Genomic DNA, 22,537 nt, shown 5'->3' on the forward strand with positions numbered 1-22,537 from the left:
ACGTGTGTGTGCGGAACGCTGTTTCACATAAAATTTTATATTTTTATATGTAAATAATATTTTTATTGTTATTTAATCTTGAACATAAATTAAAATTATAATTCAAATGAAATCTTTTTTAACAAAAATGATAAAGGACACAAGAGATACTTTTTTGTAAATTAAACATTTATTACGTTTACATTATTGTATTCTGTTTTAATAAATATAATTATTTTTTTCTATGTCTAATACATACTACATGTAACAATATGAAAATAATAATAAGAATAACAATAAAAAAAATTAAAATAATTCATTTATTTAATTCCTTGCAATATCATTTAAATATCACGTAAACATCACATAAATGTTGTGAAATATTACAGTAATATTACTGTGATGCCCAAAATCACTTTCTACATACTCGCAGTTCATGATTAATGAAACAACTAGAGCTTATTGGTTGTTACGTTAATCATGAACTGTAAGTATGTAGAAAGATAGCGACTTTTCAGTTTAGAAAATTTCCCCATGGACAGAATCAAAGTCTTTGGGTGTACACCCAAGGACTTTGATTCTGTCCATGGGGAAATTTTTCAAACTGAGAAGTCACCACTTTCTACATATTTTCAGTTTATGATTAATGAAACAACTAGAGCTTATTGGTTGTTACGTTAATCATAAATTGTAAATATGTAGAAAGATAGCGACTTCTTAGTTTGGAAAATTTCCCCATGGACAGAATCAAAGTCCTTGGGTGTACCTACATACACTAAAGGGCCTCGCACATGAAATGCATAACATAACAAAAGGACCAATGAACATCCAACATAAAGTTGGATTGATTTACATAACATTTTTATTGGTCCATCGGTCTTATGTTGTGCTTATGTTATGTTATGCATTTCATGTGCGAGGCCCTTAAGGGTTGGTTTATAATAGCCGTTACTGTAAGAAATTTATCAATCGTAGTCGACTATTCTATAAATCGACCATGATTGGTCAATTTCTTACGGTTACGGCTATTAGGGTGCTGTCACATGAGGCGTAACTTGCGTAGCGTAATTTGCGTATTCTAGTAACTTCTAAAATACATTACGCCATTTTAAAAGCCTTCTTTCACATGAAGCGTATTTCGCGGAATTTCAAGAAATGCGTATCTAATGCAACCAATTGCTGATTAGGGTTTCTCTTGTACAGTGCGTTGCATTGATGCCTGGGATACCGATTTTAAGGACCACGTTTCTTTCTTAGTTATTTTTACGTTCATGACCAAATGCTGCTGTCAACGATTACCGCAGCATTCAGTCATGAACATAAAACTAATCAAGAAAAAAACGTGGTCCCTAAAATCGGTACCCCAGGCATCAATGCAACGCACTGTACTCTCTAACAGAAATGCTAAACAAATTTACGATTGGTTTTTGTAATTTACGTGTCTTGGAAAGTACGCCTCATGTGAAACTGACCTAGTTTACACCGAACACTTGATACGCATACTAACAAGTAACTTTCTATTAAATTGTCTTAATTTCGAAAATACATGTAAATGTATACGTGATATCTATATTTAATTAATTATCTTGATTCATATTGTACCAGCTTAATATACCATTCATTAAATTTATTATTACCGAAATTAAGATAATTGAATAGAAAGTTACTAAATATTACGCGTATCAAGTATTCGGTGTAAACAAAGCCACTCTACACACTAGTATGTGTGAATCATCTATGTGCGAATCTAACCTGTGCAAGCATAGATTCCTGTTACTTTTAATTTTTAAAAATTTATATATTTAAAACGAAATAAATATATGTTAGGCATTTAAGAAAAAGAAAGCATTTTACATGCAAGAAACACGGATATATCTATTAATGTACAATTATAACCTTAAAATTTTGTATCAACATATCACGAAAAGGTTGGATATGACAGAATGTTATTACAGAATAGCTATTATAAATAATAAATTTGATATAAAATTGTTTCTTAATTTACCCTGATTTCATTATCCATCTTTCAATTTTGTTCTGCTTATTTAAGTAATACATGTGCTACCAATACATGTATTACTACATGTACACCCATGGAATTTGATTCTGTCCATGGGAAAATTTTTTAAACTGAGAAGTCACCACTTTGTACACCCATGAAATTTGATTCTGTCCATGGGGAAATTTTCTAAACTGAGAAGTCACCACTTTCTACATACTCGCAGTTCATGATTAATGAAACAACTAGAGCTTATTGGTTGTTACGTTAATCATAAACTGTAAGTATCTAGAAAGATAGCGACTTTTCAGTTTGAAAAATTTCCCCATTGACAGAATCAAAGTCCTTGGGTGTACATATTCGCAGTTTATGATTAAGGTAACGACTAGAGCTTATTGGTCGTTACGTTAATCATAAACTGTAAATATGTAGAAAGATAGCGACTTCTTAGTTTGAAAAATTTCCTCATGGACAGAATCAAATTCCATGGGTGTATGTACAGTTGTGTTCATTATAGTTGCGACACTTTTTCTTAGATGTGTTTCTGAACGCGCAACTATAACAAGAGCTGAGAACATGATTGGTTCTTACTTGTGGATCCAATCAATTACGTTCGCCGCTCGATGAGCAAGGCTACATTCTAAAAACCATCGAAGAAAAAATGTCGCAACTATAATGAACATGACTGTACAGTCGTGAGCGGCGAACGTCATTGGTTCTTACCTGTGGATCCAACCAATTACGTTCGCCTATCGATGAGCAAGTTTACATTCCAAAAACCATCGAAGAAAATGTGTTGCAACCTTTTAGCTCACGACTATACACAGCGTTTCTTACGCAGGAAATTGGATTCGACGTAACGATAATAACGTAAAAAGCGTAAAGTAACTAGGAGGAATCTGATGTTCCAATAAAACGATATCATTGGTCGGCGCAAATTACGCTTACGCAAGTTACGCCCCATGTGACGGCACCCTTATAAACCAACTTTAACGGTTATTGCTTACATAAATCAACCTTAAAATTTTAATTCTTATTCTTAATATACCTAGTTTACACTAGAGTCCTATATAAAGAGAGAAGCAACATCAAACCCCCACCACAACCTTCAGTATCCAATTGAGTCCTCCACCGCCATTTTGGGACCGCTCTAACGTCATCAAACACCATTCGTATCATTCTGCAAACAGCTGTGGTCACAATATGGCTGCTCGCTTAGCCAATCAAGTATCAATCAGATTACCAATCAGAGTTTCGGACATCAATGTCGCTTCTCTCTTTATATAGGACTCTAGTTTACACCGAACTTGACACGCATACTAACAAGTAACTTTCTATTAAATTGTCTTAATTTCGATAATACGTGTAAATGTATAGGTGATATCTATATTTAATTAATTATCTTGATTCATATTGTATCAGCTTAATATACTATTCATTAAATTTATTACCGAAATTAAGATAATTGAATAGAAAGTTACTAAATATTACGCGTATCAAGTATTCGGTGTAAACAAAGCCTATGTAACATTCTTCAAAGCCCGATTTTTCATTATCCGGTTAACTTGTAATTAAATTTAATCTGATGTTTTATCCAATGGCCTAATTTACACCGAGCACTTGATACGCGTACTAACTCGTACCTTTTTATTAAATTATCTTACTTTTGACAATGCGTGTATACATGATACCTATATTTAATTATCTCGATTCATATTGTACCAGCTTAATATAGTATTCTTTAAATTTATTGCCAAAATTACGATAATTTAATAAAAAATTACTAGTTAGTTCGTGTATCAAGTACTCGGTGTAAACTAGAGGCTTATTTTCTATTCCTGCACTAGACTACACTGGAACGTTCCTTCTTGCTTTCACTAATTTTCAAATATATATCTATTTCATTTTAAGTGCACACTAGTTCAGGAACAGAAAACAAACGGTAGGCCAATGAGCTTCACCCATGATCTTAGAACATATAGACATGGAAGGAGAATGCCTATTATTCTCGAAAGAAAAATATGTCCAGAGGAAGTAAGAAAAAAAATCATAGTTGCCTCTCTCTTTTGTAACTGCTCAACAGTGCGCATGTGTAGCTTACGTTTGCTTGGCCGGTTTTATGCATGAAAATAGATTAGGATTCTTTAAGGTTCCAAAGTTGGTAAACGTACTTTTTTGCAAACTGCCAAAAGTTAAACAATGGGTTTATATTGCATTTTATGTGGTAAAAAAGACAAAAATATCTACATATATCTACATCTACAGATGCTTGTATGCGTCAAATTTGCGCGCATGCGCATTTTCGAGCAGTTACTCACAAGAGAGAGAGGCAACTATAATTTTTTTTCTCACTTCCTCTGGACATATTTTTCTTTCGAGAACAATAGGCATTCTCCTTCCATGGCTATATGTTCTAAGGAAAAACCGGACTCTATTCCGTTTGTTTTCTGTTCCTGAATTAGTGTGTACACCCAAGGACTTTGATTCTGTCCATGGGGAAATTTTCCAAACTGAGAAGTCACCACTTTCTACATACTCGCAGTTCATGATTAATGAAACGACTAGAGCTTATTGGTCGTTACGTTGATCATGAACTGTAAGCATGTAGAAAGATAGCGACTTCTCAGTTTGGAAAATTTCCCCATGGACAGAATCAAAGTCCTTGGGTGTACAACCGTGAGCTAAAAGGTTGCAACACATTTTCTTGGATTGTTTTTGAAATGTAGACTTGCTCATCGAACGGCGAACGTCATTGGTTCTTACCCGTGGATCCAACCAATTACGTTCGCCTACCGATGAGCAAGTTTACATTCCAAAAACCATCGAAGAAAATGTGTTGCAACCTTTTAGCTCACAACTATACACCAATGGAATTTGATTCTGTCCAGGGGGAATTTTTCAAACTAAGAAGTCGCTATCTTTCTACATACTTACAGTTTATGATTAACGTAATGACCAATAAGCTTTAGTTGTTACATTAATCATAAACTGCGAGTATGTAGAAAGTGGTGACTTCTCAGTTTAGAAAATTTCCCCATGGGCAGAATAAAATTCCATGGGTGTACTTAAAATGAAATAGATATATACTTGAAAGTTAGTGAAAGCAAGATAGAACATTCCAGTGCAGTCTAGTGCAGGAATAGAAAACAAGCCTATTGTGTTCAGTCACTAACGGCTGTATAAACCAGGCTTAATGTATTTTATGTATAGGCTTTACTAGTATCTTGTTCGACCAATCCGTAAACTCGGTTTTGACATGAACAACTTTGATAATACAGTACACACGGCGTTATTAATATTCTGCGTTTTCCGCATCCGGCTTTGAATGAGATCGCGAATTTACAGTGTTTACGCGATTTGTTGTGCATTTCGATAAAGTCATCTAAAGTAAATAATATAGATACGGGCGGTAACGTGCATAGGATTGCTTCGGAAGACAACTCTCACCTGTAATCAGCGGTGAGTTCATCCGATTTTTGCGTCAGGATTCTCTATTATTCCTAGAGATAGAACCTTTGAGATTGCGTGTCCTTGGAATTGGACGTAGTACATGTATGCTTTTAAATTCCTGAAAATATATAGCTTTATTTTTGTATTTTTTTAATTGCAACATTGTAAACGAATACTAATATATAATAATGACGTTTAGTCAAGAAAACGGAACATTTGATGAATTGAGATTTGTTTGCAGGCAACATGGAGATGCCTGTGTTCAACGATAAAGTCGCGCAACAGTTGAAAACATTCGCACGGCAGTGTATGAATGATGCATCTCTTCTGCATGATCCAAAAGTATCCTGTATTAAGGAGTTAATAGAACATTATGGTGGTAAAGTACCAGAAACTGAAGCCAATTGCTCATCAGATACTAAAACAGATTTTGAAAGTAAACATACGGAACCGCAGTCTGCATCAGAATCTGAAAGTGAGGAGAGTGAGGAGAGCGACTTAGAGCTGGACATGACTAGTGTAATTGGTTTGTATATTTTTTTAAAATTGTATGTATGTTTTATCCAGATTGAGAAAAATGACTTATTAATTTAATGAAAGTAGAGTTACATTCAGTAACCGTAACATAATAATTTATTTTTGTCGTTATTTTATATATATATATATATAAATTTTATATAGTCATTTCATATATTATAAACTTATGGGCTGCATTTAACAGAATGGATTGATAAATTATCCTTGAGAATAAATATTATTACAATTAAAGCTTTACTCTTTAAAATAATCCCTAAATCAATGATAATGTTATAATAGTATGAATTTGACAAACTTTAGTTGAAAAATGATTGATTTTATAATGGTTGATTTCATAATTTTGATTTTAAGTGTATATATTAATAATTTATATTTAAGTATAACCAAGTATTTAGTATAATAAGTATAAATAATTTATTGTTAGTGATGTTAAAATGTAAGATTTTTTTCTTTTGTGTCTAAGCTGGCAATGCATAAATGTTATTACTAGAAATTAACAGAAAAGTAACTGAAAAGTAATGACTTGTTACATTTTGAGTAACTATAACTATGTAATTATGTTACTTTTTAGAGTTAGCTTTTGTAATAGTAATTAGTTACTTTTTGAGAGAAAAAAATTATAAATGTATAACTAATTCTACAAAGTAACTTCTTATCCAGATTATTAGTATATAAGTACAATATTAAAATTGAGACTTTGCTCTTTTAGTCAAGCTCTGGATTCAGTTTATCTTTAGTTTATCGATGATTACAAAATTTGAATTTGGCAAACTTTTCAGCTGAAAAAATAATTTGAAATTGTTTTTATAATTTTGTCTGAATATATATTTTGAGTATATGGAAAGTTGCTAATATCTGCATAGATCTAAAGCAGCACTTCTTTTTCGGAAACTAAACATTTTATTGCATACTGATGAAAGTGATAAAAATATAATTTGTTTGGATAATTAATTAAATAAAAGACTATGGTTACAATTCATGGTTTTTTTTATTAAAATCTGCTAAAAACGAATTTTTGAAAAGCAATAAAATTTGCAAATTTGATTTTTTTTGCAAATTGCATAGTTTAGTTTAAATAATTGTAAGTATATTATTGATAATATTAGATTATTTCACATGTTTACAGCTTTCTAAAACTTTCTTTCGTTTATATTTTTCTTTTTCATATTTTCTTTGTAGTGTGGTTTGGAATATAAAATCACAAAGAAAATATGTACGTACTTCTCTCTAAGAATATATAATAACTACGAAATCTTTAACTATTACTACGTTTACACGACCCGACTTACGCCGAAGTTATAATCGATGCTATAAAATTGGCCAATTACGAATATTCCTCAGAAGAATGAAACGACTGTGATTAACTAGTATTTTAACATTAATGTTATAACTTCAGCGTCAGTTGGGCGGTGTAAACGTAGCATATAATGTTGAAAAATGTTATAAATTTTTTCACATTTTCTTTAATATCTTAAGGTAGGAAAAATAGAATTTGATGCAATAGATTCATGTATAATAAAATCCGAAACAATGTATAAAGTTAAAGAGTTTAAGTCTTTTAATTTATTAAACTTTGTTGTTTAATTTACATAAAAATATATTTTATTACTTAGCTTTTATCAATTTATTTTGCAGTTAACTCTTTCTCTATGGGATCATGTTTGAATTCTATTATTGTCTATTGTATCAGTTTTGGAGTCCTCTTTCTCAGATGCTCTTTTTGAATTATATTGCTATAACATCAATTATTACAAAATATGAAACAGTATTATAAAAACTGTTATACTGTCTAATAGGAGGCATTTTTTAATTTGTATTTCTTAAATTTTTATTTTTAGCTTTTGTTTAAAAAATATTGTTTGAAAACCAAGTAGTATGTCAGCATTGGTGATTTTCTTATATATGTCATAGGCAAATAGCAATTTTAGGAAAATAGTATCTGACTAGGCAAATAGCATTTGCCTGGTCAAATAGCTTAGAATTAAAACACAAAATGCCTGCTTTAAAAACCCAATAATTATACAATTTTTGTGTTTTTCAAGTAGGCATGTTGTGTATTTAAAGTAGAGAATTAAAAACACAAAATGCCTGCTTTAAAAACACAAAAATTATGTAATTTATTCTAATCTAATCTAACCTGCTAAATGCTATTTGACTAGTCAGATACTATTTGCCTAAAATTGCTATTTGCCTGCGACATATACATATTTTTATAGCTTATTTCGAGAGCTATTCGAAACATTATAATGAAGTTGTTTTTCATTAAGTACTTTTCAAGTTAAAAGGCTTGAAAAACGAATATTTCGAAAAAGACTTAAGGGAAATGACTATAAAATTATTGGTTTTTCAATAATGTAATAACAACGTCTTTTTAAAAAATTTTTATACAATAAGGAGGGATTGCAATTTGAGCTGATTTCAGTCTTCTTCAAATTTCGTTCAAACTCATGAAAAACTATATCTTCAGGTAAATTATATTTCGAGGGGCAAAATAACTTCTGAAATTTGTAGAGTTAGAGTGTGTGATACCATTGTAACCCTATAAATTTCAATCAGAAGTTATTTTTCATTAAGTACTTTCCGAGTTATGACGCTTGAAAGTTACAGTACATTGTAGTTTTTAAGCCTTACATTTTGGAAAATACTCAACAAAAATAAACTTTCTTGTAGGGTTTTAGAAAGGTCTTGACACCAGCTATTAGATTCTGGAATCAAAAATAGGGTGTTTCATTTAAAAAAGTTAATGTGATTTTGATCTGACCTTGGCGACGCCCTCCAAGGTCAAACTGATATTATTAGTAAATAGATCTTTTGAAACCCTACAACTTTTATCTGAAACACTTTTTTGTAAAATGCTTAGTTTTCAAGATATTTTACTTTCCAGAAAGCTCGGATTTTCTTTTAAGAGCGGATTTTTTGGAACATTCTAAGAAAAAAATTCTAATACAAAAAAGTCGAGGATATAATGGTTTTCAAATTATTCGCGATTAAAGTTTACGAATTACAGAGGTGACATTTTACGCGCTCAGGCATGGTGACATGACAAGGGTACCTTTTGACATTGAGGTTGTCATATAAATACGCAGTGATACTTATATTAAGAAATTATTACTGTAGGAAACATATTTGTGCATTACATATGCATAATTAACGTTTTTAACAAAATATCAATTTAATAACAAAATGTTTTGATAGCCGTTTTGGATCCGCTGTCAAAATAACGTCATTACCATGTTCATATGATAAGAAATTTTATCGTAATATATCGATATTTTCAATATTTTTAAAAATTTTTATAGAAATATTTTTTTATAAAATATATTTTTTATAAAAGTATATTTAATATAAAAACATTTTTCTTTAACAAAAATTTGTCAAGAAAATTAAATCTGGTATTGGTATGAGGGCCAGGTTTAAGAAAAATCGCATTTTTTAAGCATTTTATGACTGTTGCGCTATCTATCAATAAATATTAAAGTTTTTGTATATCAATATATTCTCCATTAAACAAGAAAATTGATACCACAAACGATTTTTGACTGCGATTGGTCAAAATAGATTTTTTAAGCCTTTAAATGTTTATTTTTGTAAATATTCGAATTTTGAAGAATTAAATAAATGACTTTCTGTCAGTATTTTTGGCTACAAAAATTCAAGCTTATATATTTGATTCCTGTCAACAATATCTCAATGATCAACTCAACAAGATATGCCTCAATGTGATTTAAAAAAAATTAAAATATTATGTTACGTTGATGACATATATATATATATATATATATATATATATATATATATATATATATATATATATATACTACTGTGTCCAAAAAGTAAGGTGACATTGCATTTATTTCGAAAATTCTTTATTTATTCTTGCAAATCAATTTCGTCCCCTTCAAAGTAATCCCCCCTGATATAATACACTTATTCCAACGGATTTTCCAATCTTCGAAACAGTTGTAATAATCGATTTCAGGAATGGCCTTTAGCTCCTTCTTCGCAGCGGCTTGAATCTCTTCTATCGACTCGTGTCCCCATAGCCAGAAGTCGCATGGAGCCAAATCAGGTGAATACGGTGGTTGTGGAACGATATTAGTCGAGTTTTTGGTTAAAAAATCACGAATCACCGTTTCGAGTCGATAGAAGAGATTCAAGCCGCTGCGAAGAAGGAGCTAAAGGCCATTCCTGAAATCGATTATTACAACTGTTTCGAAGATTGGAAAATCCGTTGGAATAAGTGTATTATATCAGGGGGGATTACTTTGAAGGGGACGAAATTGATTTGCAAGAATAAATAAAGAATTTTCGAAATAAATGCAATGTCACCTTACTTTTTGGACACAGTAGTATATATATATATATATATATATATGTGTGTGTGTGTATATATATATATGTAGGATGATTATTAATGAATGCCCCTACTTTTTACCATAGGAGCACGCATTTGTAATTTCTAATATAATAATGTGTTAAAAATACGTATCCGTCGATAAATCATGCTCTTATGCTAAAAAGTGGGAACATTCATTAATAATTACCCTGTATGTATATATGTATATATATATATATATATATATATATATATATATATATATAATACTTTTGTATTACACTAATATATAAAAGTTTAATTTTTGAAAAAAATTTTTTTAGAAAAATGAATAGAGTAGTTAGAGATATTTGTACTGTAAAACTTGGATATTTTGTTTAGTTTACGAGCTATATTGAAAAAAAGAGAAGTCTCTTTATTTTTGAGGAGTGGTTTCACCCCTTTGAATCGTTTTTTAGCCGCAACTGAACATTTCTAAATTCATCTATTTACCTTCTCTACATTTATGCTAAGTTTTATTAAAATCTGAATTTGCGAGGTTTTTTTGTCAGTAAATATTAACGCGACACAATTTTAACCAACGTCAGCTTATAGCTATAGAGTTTTACCAATTATCCTATAGGTAGAACAAACGTAATTTACAATTTGATGAGTGCTTTTCAATTGCAATATTCCTAGACACTTTTGTGCATACGGCGATACAAGTTGCGTTCCAATTGTTGTAATTGTCAACACAATACTATATGTTTGTACTCAGCTCGAGGGCTACTAATCGGCTGTGTAAGCTTGTGCTTTTTAGTTAAATTAAATAGTTATTAACCGCGGCAGTTGTGCTTTCAAATGAAATGATGAAAACGCAGTTTCTATCATTATCAGAAATTAAATAATGCTAAGATATGAGCATGGTATTGAAAAATAATCCTATCTATATTTGAAATTGTACACATTAATACATATTAGTACACATTTTGTTCCAATTGAATCGTGTACAATGTTACACTTTATGCATTTTTGTGTATATATGTGTCAAGATGTGTTAAGCAATTGGAATGCACCGAAAAAAGGTGTTTGTAGTATAGCAGGATGGATTGTGAAATATTAACACTAAGTTATAAAAGGCACTTCTACTTATAAAAAAAATATAAATTAATGTTTTTTTTGTAAATTTACAAATAAACCACAAAATAAAATTTTAAGCAAACAAAAAAATTATTTTAAAAAATTATTAGTTTACTCAAAATTTTTTAAAATAAAACTTAAAACATTAAAAATAATTTCTTTGTTTCTAATTTACAACGTACTCTACAATGAGGTTGTGAAGTTGCAAGAAAAATGCATATGATGGGTGATTATATTCTATAACTACAGCCCACATAGAACATGACTTTATTAGTCAGATTCACACATTACTACGCACATTAAATTCAATAATATTTGAAATTCACATTTAAGGTTAGTCTTCAAATTAGACTAAAGTTAAAAAATTAATATGTAACATAGTTCTCAAAATTACGTAGAGAGTATACACCAGTAAAAATGTCTGCTTTTTGCAAAATTGAAATTTAGCTTTATAAAAACACAGCGAACAGTAATGACCAATAAGCATCCTACAATGTTTGAATAGAATGTAACGAAGTAATTTTAATGATTGCTCTTAGAATTTAACCTGAATTTACGAGATATCATGATATTCTACCATTTCAGATATATGTATTTCACGACTATCGTCCTCCCGCCCCTTTGTTTTTTCTGTAGTTAGAAAGTTGAATAAACCATGCGTTGCAATAAACCATAAAATAATGTATACTTAATAAACTTTGCAGCAAATTTATATAAAAACGATTCATTTATCCATTTTGTCATAAGTTTTTGTTGCACTAAATAAACGTGTTTTTAATTTTTCAGCCTTTATCTACTGCCTATGACACATTAATTTATATTCTAGGCATAAAGTGCGTTTTTAAGTGATAAACTTAAAAGTGGACTTTATCTTGTGTTGAGGATTCATCAACTTAAATATCTTACTAAACACACATATTTTACTATATATTCTAAAAAATAATAATTAGAATAGGCTTAAAATTAATGTATTACTTACTTTATCAAAGAAATAGTTGTAAGATCAGAATATTATTTAAAAGGAAAAGTTGTTTTTAGATATAAACTCCATTAAAGAAGCAATAAAGTTAGTTACTAATATAAAGCTTGGATTTAACCTTTAACACGTAAGTGGGTCTGAGAGACCCCATATAAAGTTTCGAACGCTTGCTGTGTGAAGACGGAATGAGATAGGAGATTCGCACCAAGACTTTAAAAAAATTTTAAATCTTTTTCCATTGATATGGTTGATCAACTTCTTTGGTCAACTAGAATTCGAACGGCACGGCAGCAAAGTTTTGTTAGGGTCAATGCGACCTATATAGTGTGTAAGTGAAACTTTTTTTGTGAGTATTTTACATAAAAAAGCTAGACAAAATACGTTCGAACAGGTCGATTCGCAGTTGTTACTCGCATATACTCTGTCTAAAGCTGGAATACTATAGAATGCTCTAGAAAAAGGAGTTTTTCCGAAATATATCATGAAACACATCAATTTTCAATTTTAGACATGATTTAATAAAAAATACCTCATATTTGCTTTGTTACATAAGTATATTTTTTAACAGAAATGACAATGATATAATTTTTTTTTGAAAGTATAAATCTTTAGCTTGAAAACGCCGTATTGTAAAGTCTTTAAAAGTTTTTTGTTGCAAAGATATGATTTTTTTTTAAGTGGATTTTTAGATCCTCAAAAATACCTCATATTCTCCATGTTACATAATTATACTTTTTAAAAGGAATGATTTTGTCAAATTTTATTTTGAAAGTGTGACTCTTTAGTTTTAAAACGCTGTATTTGAAAGTCCTTAAAAGTTTTTTGTTGCGAAGATATGATTTTTTGAAGGAAAAGTGAATTTTTGACTAATTTCTTATTTTTGTTTAATGGTTTTTCCTTTATAACTTCACAATAAATTATTTTTCGGCAATGCCGATTGTGCAGTCATACTCCTGAAATTCTAAACTTTCATTAAAAAGAAATTGTTGAAAAATATTAATTGTAATCAAAGTTATAGCTTCACAAAGTTGGAAAAGTCAGACCCGAAAATGTGTTTCCGTATTTTACAGGATCGGTGTGTTTAAGGGTTAATATCTAAAATTATAATATAGTAGAGAAATTATTATTGTGTTAAATATTCGTTTGATATTATTTATAAAATAATAAATAATATTGTTTTAATATTCTATTTGACGAATAAATTTAAAAAAGTGCAAAAAAAGAATGTCCTAGAAGTATTCTTGAATTGATTAGCCAGATACCGTTGGATGTGTATGCGTGTGCGTGTGCGTGTGCGTGTGCGTGCGCGTGCGTGCATGCGTGCGTGTGTTGTGTGTGTAAATTTGTTATAAATTATTAATTTAGTTAATCTATTAAATATCTATTAAATATAATTTTGAATATTGAAAATATCTGTGATTCATAATACATAAAAAATATTGCAGCACATAATTTACTGTTTAATAAACAAAATAATTTAGCAATGTTAGAAATGTGTAAAATTTTTATATTTAAAATAATAATGTATAAATAAAAAATTAACAAAAAAGTAACCACTCTTCTTTTTTAGAGAAAAAAAACTGTAACTTTAAAACTTTTACAAAATAATTTTTCCATTTCTATATTTTATATTGTTATATATAATATTATAACATGTGTTTTTTTTTTTTAGAACCAGATCAAGACACTCCTCAAAAAATGGGAAACTCAACTTTGCAGCCCACGGAGGAGGAAATTGCAGAGTCACAGGCGAAAAGATCCGAAGCAGTGTCGGCATTCGTGGAGAAAGATTACGAAAAAGCCATACAGTTTTACACAGAGGCCATCGTATTGAATCCTCAAGCGGCTTTGCTGTATGCTAAACGCAGTCAAGTTTTCCTAATATTGAACAAGCCGAACGCCTGCATTCGCGACTGCAATCGTGCTATAGAATTAAATCCGGACAGCGCGGCGGCTCACAAATTCAGAGGAAGAGCCTACTATCTGCTCGGAAAATTTGAGGAAGCGGCTAACGATCTGAGATTGGCTTGTAAATTGGATTTCGACGAGCAAGCGGATGAATGGTTACGTGAAACCACTCCGAATGTAAGTACCGTTTTATGTCCTGCGTGAGAAACATTGCGTTTTGCATGATAAATGTATTCTGTTTTGCATGTGTAGCGTATGTATCACCGTAGAAAACAAATGCTTTTGTATGGAATATGAGTTACCAATCTCGTACATTTCTTCACAATCTCCAATTATCCAATAAATTTTTTAATAAATGTGGTATATGATGTGAAGAACTCAGAATCTAACTCGAATCTGTTGATTATTAATCAATTACATAAAGTCATCTCATGCGTCACCCTAGAAAATAATATGTAAGAAATAATGTATGTTTTAATTTTTAAACATAATAGTGACGTAATAAATTTCTATAAAAATTTTTTGAAGTTTTATAATTTATGAAATTCTTTAATTAAAAAATAACGAATATTTTTACTTTTTTTAAACATGATTAAGTTATAAAATTCTATAAAACATGTTTATAAAAAATTTTGTAAGATTATAAAATTCTCTAGAGAAATAGTAATGAAAGCAATATATTTCTATTGCATTCAATATATAACTATTGCATAAATACGCATTTTAATAAGAATGTTTTATAGACATTCATGGATTATTTCTGGCTCACAATCTATGTTTAATATGTAACTATTACTTTGAAAATGAATTATTCTTTGAGATACATTTTTGCGAACCTACATATTTATCTTCTTATTAAACATGAGTTAATTCGTATATTTATCTATTAACCCGTAATGGTCACACTTCCAAATAATAACATAATGATCACATGGGGTCCACCTCCCTGCACAAAATCAGTTGTCATTTGCCAGCTTTTTGATATTTTGTCGCAAAAATGTTACTGGATATACCTTGAGGTCTGTTCTTTATCATCCAATAATTTTTTTTTAATTAGAATTTAACGTAATGAAAAAAATTCAAATAAAAAAACTGCAAAATTTGACTTTTACAAAAATATTTATAAAATTTTTATTTTTTTGAGATAATTCAACAACAATTTAGAGGTGTATTTTCAAGATATTGGGTTGGCAACTAAGTGATTGCGGATTTTTTCAATAGATGGTCTTAGCACATTTTTTTTGATTAATTAGTTCACATTCATTTATTGATTAGTTATTTAGTTTTGTTTTTATCCCAATTTAAAAATGGAAGAACAAGACGCACATTTCAGACATATTTTATTGTATTATTTCCGAAAAGGCAAAAACGCATCGCAAGAAGTTATGTGCTGTACATGGGAAGCCTTGAAAGAAAGGCAGTGTTAAAATTGATTTGCCAAATTTCGTTCTGGTGATTTTTTGCTAATTTCTAAATTGGGATAAAAATGAAACTAAATAACTAATCGATAAAATTTTTTTACTAAATTAAAGGTGGAAGTCTAAACAACAAGAAAACAATATAGGTTAGGTGCTTTGCACACGTTGACTAAACAAAAGAATGTGCTAAGACCATCTCTATTGACAAAATCCGCAATTACTTAGTTGCCAGTAGTATACTTTCAGATAAATTTAATATAATGAACAAATTCAAATAAAAAAATTGCAAGATTTGATTTTTTTTACAAAAATGTTTATGAAATTTTTAATTTTTTAGATAATTCAAAAATTTAGGAGTGTATTCTCAAGAGAGTATACTTTCAGATAAAAATTAGTTTCATAGAAGGTTGTTCGATTTTGAATGGTCCTTAAAGTTAGAAGAACGACGTGTGGGGTCTTTTGGATCCCGGGTGACTTACGGGTTACTTTTTATAAATTGCTAATTCGATTCTTAAGTCAATTTTTAATAACATTGTCAGTCGATAGAATATATTTAAATATATTTGTAACTTTTTTATTTTTGCAATCTACTCTTTATTTATAAAGTTATAGCAATTTTAAAACACAGTCGGGCGTCGGATTGTTTAAACGCTCCGGAATTGCCCGAGATTATCCGAAAATGACGTCACGATGTTGTTGCCGAAAGCATAGTATGTATGCACATAGTACTTAGTACAGCTGTATGCTCAATTTTTATTTAATTTGAACTGCTGTACTGTTATTACAATAAATAAACATGAGTTATCGATGGTGTTTTGTGTTCTTGCAAAAATATTACGAAAAGTGCACCCGCTAAAGTATTTGTGACAGTACTACGCGAAGAAGTAATAAGGTAGTTGTGATTTCGATTGGCTCGACGTCCGCATGAATCAACAAAATCGAATTATTTTTGTTGTGATCATTTTGTTGTAAATATTTAATATCAAACCATTATTTCCATTAATATCTATATTTCTAAAGTTTTGAGGCTAGGTTATGAGAATAGTATTTAAGAATGATATGTTGTACAAATAATTCTTTAGTTGATATTTTCTAACTAAAAGATGACATGGAAAATTATATTTGTTTCTCTTCTTTTATAGGCCCCCTGGGTGGGCCTATAAAAATGAAATCTGGAGTTATGCCACATATTTTTTCAACTCGATAGAGAACGAACTGCAAATTATTCCTTTCATTTTACTGACAATGAGATACGAAAGAGGTTACTGATATTTTGGCTGCAAGATACTCTTCGTTTGATGTTAGAAATAAATGAACTTACATTGCAGTTTTTGCATTCCCTAACTTCAGCAGCGTTGAATTTGTCATTTTCCTTAATAAACTCACAAACCATAAATACGTCTATTTTAAATAAATTTGTTAAATCAGCTTTAATAAAACCTGATTCTAAAATATTTGCCATATTTGAAACTACTTTTTGTTTATAATTTGATAATAATAATTGCGAAACTATCACACAGCAGAAGGCTCGAAGCGCGCGGGAAAGGAACAACATCGTGACGTCACACCAATAGCGATGCGTTTTCATCCATTGGAATTTCTATAAATATTTGAACTTTATTATTAAAAAAATATAAACAAATTAATTGATTTTATTTTAATAAATTGTTATCATAGTACTTATATTTTGATAAAACAATTAAATTTTCCAATTCCAAAATTTATTTACGAACCCAATTGTATTGGGATTGAGAGGTGCAGTCGCGCCGCGCGCCAAAGTGCGAACGAAGCGGACCGGCCCTTTTTTACGCGATACAGCAAGTTCCAAGCATGCGAGATTATCAGATCTCAGTAACGGCTGAACCGATCAGGTTCTGAGTAGTCTCAATCGATAGTTTGGAGTCGAATTGTATAATAAAATTGTTTTTATTTTTTTTTTTTTTTCATGCTCTACGTGCGGAGATTTTGCGACGCAAAGTCCAAATTTCGACGTTTTACATGTAAGAAACGTCACTATCATTGTCATCGCCAATCGAGTCTTGTCTAGTACATCTTTTTGACACGAGTAGCGAGTGGCGCTTGCTACTACATTATCATAGAGACCCTTAAGGTTGGTTTATAATAGCCGTAATCGTTAACTTAAGTCGGTGCCGTAAAAGTTGGAAAATAGGAAATCTGTACTACCATTTATAATAGCTGGCAATAATCTGTTGTTTTTGGCCGTAACCGAAAAGTTGACTCAACTTTATCTTTTCGGCCTACGGCCTACGGAAAGAAAGTCAAATTTGTAAGGTGGCAATATATGAGCACGGAAATACTAGTAAAGTTTAATTATTTTGTCTTTCTACACACTGCAATTTCGAATAAATCCATATTTTCTGTGCAATTTAAATTTATATTAAAATTTTTAGGGTAGGTGTTATTGCGATCATACTGGCTATTATAAACTGCCCCTGTACAGATTAACGGCTGTACACAGGTAACGGCTCTACAGATTAGGATAAGGGCAATTATAAACCAACCTTTAGAGAGAGTCTGGAAACCTAATGTTCAGTTTACAGCATCATGGCGTTACCATAAGAAATTGGCCAATCATAGTCGATTATTTTTCTACACATCGTCTATGACTAAAGCCTGCTGCAGACGATACATTTTTTCTTACGGGATTGCTTACATGCTCCTATACTGGCAGTCTTATGTGCTCCCGTACTGGAAATGGGTAGCTTACGGGCTACGCTACTGGTTCGCGTATTGGATTTTTGTAATAGATCATGTCCAATTTTTTTTACGTGATTCTATACTGGTTTATTGTGAAAGTCAATCAGGACGCAGTCTGTATAGGTTATACCAGGTTATACTGTCGAAGTGTTGTCAAAGTTCAAACGTGAATTTACTTTGGAAGCATAACGTCGTGCAGAAATGAAAAGACTTCAAAATAGTCCAAAGAAAGTATTTTATGTTTAATAGAGGCCTACTAATAGGAATCGTGTTTATATGCGATAAACACACCAAATTACCATAATGAACACAGTAAAAGTGAGGCATTAAATAATGTATTGACTGTCGACTCCATAAACGTCGGCGATATTTATTTTGTTGTTCCAATTTTTCAATAATTAAAAATAATGCAATAGTAATTTTACGACAATGTACAACTGTTGCAATAATTTCATCCATCTTATCTATCTCAACCATATTTAAGCGTGCCGCTTCTATGAAACAAATTTCAGTTGCTCAGCCCGTACGAAAACTCGCACCGTGTGGAGCCACGGCCAGTAGCACTGCAAGTACCATTGCCCGTACGGTAGCAAGTAAGAAAATCCAGTTAGAAATCCAGTAAGGAAAAATGTATTGTCTGCAGCAGGCTTAAGTTTCCACCGAGGGTTCGAATAGGGTCAGAGTCGTGTCAGAGTCGGGTTAGCTTATCTGTTTCTACCGGATCAAAATTATGTAGAGGGTTGCGGCAAGGTTGAATGTTACCAACTGTATACAAGATATCCTAATATACGTTAAGGTTAAGATTATATGTTTATCACAATTGAATGTCAAGAAAATGGTTCCAAGAACTATAATATTAATTTCACAATATCAAAATAATAAAGCAAAAGTACATATAAACACGCAACACGTTTGAAATGCAACTGAATTTGGATTCATTTTGTTGGCAACAAGAGAATAACCTCGATCGTTTCCATCGAACCTTATTTGGTCTCTATCCTAAAATTTTATTGGGTAGAGTTGGGGTAGAGTTTATAGTATTTTCACCGTAAAAATTCACACTCCAACTCGACTCTGACTCCATTCTGACTCTTGGTGGAAACTTAGTCTATGATTCATTGATTTCTTATGGTAACGCCATGATGTTGCAAACATCTGACGGTTAGGTTTCCAGACTTTCCCTTGAGGGTCTCTGTACTATCAGCCCGCATGCGACCATGTGGCCACGATATGACAGGTTTCCTTATCTTTAACCTGAATCGTCAATAATATCTTGATTCGTGGGGCAGCCGACACTTTTTCTGCCGAATTCATTCGCGTGGTGCAAAAACGCGTTGAATGGGCATATAATAAATACGTGCAGTTAAAAAAATATATTTTGCATTAACTAGAATCAAGTACTGTTATCAGTACAAAATTACCTTTTCAAAGAAAAGGTAAAAAAAGGCGCCAAGTGTGGGTGTACCCTTTAAATTTTTATTTATTTTTTTTTATCAAACTCAAGTAGTACTATCGCTGTATTTTCATTAAAAAAATTTTTTATTTTAACCTATGTGATATTCTTTTTAATTGCTATACAAAACCCAAGTGATTCTATTTCTACATTCTTATTGAAAAATCTTTCTATTCCTAACCCAAGTGGTATTTACTTAAAAATAAATATTTTAAATTTAATCTAACCTAAATGTATTTTTCCCAAAAAATGTATGAAATCTTTAAATTGCGCCAATTATAAAGAGAATATATTTGAAATAATTATTGTACTATTAACAAATAAAATGCGAGTGATAGTCTTTTTATTTTTTAAATAAAATCCAAGCGGCGACATCTTTAATTCTTTTTTATATAAAATTTTAGTGATACTATCTGTGTATTTTTATTGAAAAATTTTTCTATTCTAACCTAAGTAGATGTACTTAATTTAAAAAAGTTTTAAAGGAATATATAACATTTAATCTCAAAGAATTAAAGAAAAAACGGAAATGAAAAAGTTATTAAAATAACAAATTTTTAAACTATAAAAACTTGGTGCTGCTAAATGTAATCTAAATAAAATATTGTAAAATATAATAGTTATAGTAAGTTAGTTAATTATAATGATTTACAATGTTACTTGTAAAAGAAACAAGTGTTAAAGAAATTTAATCTTTAATTTATTTCGCGTAATTACTTTTATAACGCTTGTCTTACGAGTATTACATTTATCGCATTCTTTCTTATGTCAGTTCTTTTCATTGCTTTTTTTTATCTAACAGCGCCAAGTTTTTATAGTTTAAAAATTTATTATTTGAATAAAACTTTCTTATTTCCGATTTTTCTTTAACTCTTTGAGATTAAATGTTATATATTCCTTTGAAACTTTTTTAAATTAAGTACCTCTACCTAAGTTAGAACAGAAAAATTTTTCAATAGAAATACACAGATAGTATCATTAAATTTTATTTAAAAAGGAATTAGATACCGCCACTTGGGTTTTATTTAAAAAATAAAGATACTATCATTTGCATTTTATTTGTTAAAAGTAGTACAGCAATTATTTCAAAGAGCAATATTTTCTTTATAATTGGCGCAATTTAAAGATTTTATACATTTTTTGGAAAAAATACATTTAGGTAGGATTAAATTTAAAATATTTATTTTTAAATAAATATCACTTGGGTTAGGAATAGGAAGATTTTTCAATGAGAATGTAGAAATAGAATCACTTAGGTTTTGTATAGCAATTAAAGAGAGTATCACATGGATTAGAATAGAAAATTTTTTTAATGGGGATACAAAGGTAATACCACTTGGGTTTAATAAAAAAATAAATAAATAAAGGTTTAATACACCCACACATTTGGCGTTTTTTTACTTTTTCTTTAAAAAGGTAATTTTGTACTGATATGAAATGACGTAGAACGTACACAGAAATACACAAGCATGACAAGCAATCATGACATACGTTATTTAAAACGTACACTTGGATGTGCGTGCATAGGATTTATATAATGATGTATATATATATATAGGAAAGAGTGGGGTAAGTCGGACTTATTTGCAGTTTCTTATAAGGCGCAAATAAATTTCGATCCTAAAACTGAAGGTGCCATTGGATAGATAATTAATTCCCTTCATTTTTGCTTTGGTTTATTTTTGACGTATTTCACACCTGTGTTGAACTATAATGAAAAATGTGAAAACGCTTTTTTCAGTTCGATTTGGAACCACTGGTTCCAAATCGGATCATCCCCTGGTCCAAATCGGACATTTATAATTTTACCGACTTTTAGATAGAATTTTAAAAGATTTTAATGTATTTGTTTTTGGAATTGGCTAAAACCGAGCAATTTGATAGTCAAAAATAAAATTGTATTAAAAAGAAGAAAATTAGTAACAATTCATATAATTAGATATTTTCTGATCATATGATATTGTTATTATATAATTAAATTTGAAATCAATAAAATTCACTTATTCCGAGTTTGATGACTTATATTATTTTACTAATTTAACATTTTTGGTACCAGATTTGGTCGCCCGATCATCAGTGCTATGATCAAATTGCAATTCTGATGTAAAAGTTCAATTTGGACACGAGTCTTTTTGAACTTTGGAACACATTTTACAAAAAACAAGTGATCACAAAATGCTTGATGTTTTTGAATTCTATACTTTTTAAATATTTTAAATTAATTACTTTTCAAAATTTTAACACCTTTTAAATAATGATTTACGAGAATTTTTTTTTTTTAATTTTTGCACACTGGCTGAAAATACATATTTGTATGTATTCTATGAATGATGTTGTGACGGAGAACTGTCAAACTGTTGTCACATGTTCGGTGTCTTATAAGGACTTTGTGTTATAAATGGCACGAAAATCTGCTTAACGCTATTCAGTTAAATTGAAAATATCCTATTTGGAATATGGTCCGTTTTAACTCACTCTTTTCTATGTGTGTGTACATATACATATATATACATACATGTATATACACGTATATGTGTATATATATGTATACATATAAACATATACATGTAGAGGGTGAATCTAATTATTGAACTAGGTTTTTACCTTATAAGAGAATTTACCGACTGCACGTTTAATCTAT

General features: G+C 30.2%; 1 protein-coding gene across 2 annotated transcripts in view; it reads left to right on the top strand.

Annotated features, from left to right (window-relative positions):
* The first annotated feature begins 5,246 nt into the window (after positions 1–5,246).
* LOC105198105 (putative protein FAM10A4) overlaps positions 5,247–22,537 on the top strand; it is a 51,533-nt gene continuing 34,242 nt past the window's right edge. Inside the window, exons 1-3 of one of the 2 annotated variants that reach the window (XM_039457677.1) lie at positions 5,247–5,530; positions 5,670–5,954; positions 14,072–14,484. In XM_039457677.1, the coding sequence (XP_039313611.1) occupies positions 5,675–5,954; positions 14,072–14,484 (693 nt within the window). In that variant the 5' untranslated portion in view covers positions 5,247–5,530; positions 5,670–5,674. The remainder of the gene's footprint in view (positions 5,531–5,669; positions 5,955–14,071; positions 14,485–22,537) is intronic. The other variant, XM_011164753.3, reaches the window with a different exon arrangement.

The sequence above is a fragment of the Solenopsis invicta genome, chromosome 14 (genome assembly GCF_016802725.1).
Source record: "Solenopsis invicta isolate M01_SB chromosome 14, UNIL_Sinv_3.0, whole genome shotgun sequence".
Taxonomy (NCBI): domain Eukaryota; kingdom Metazoa; phylum Arthropoda; class Insecta; order Hymenoptera; family Formicidae; genus Solenopsis; species Solenopsis invicta.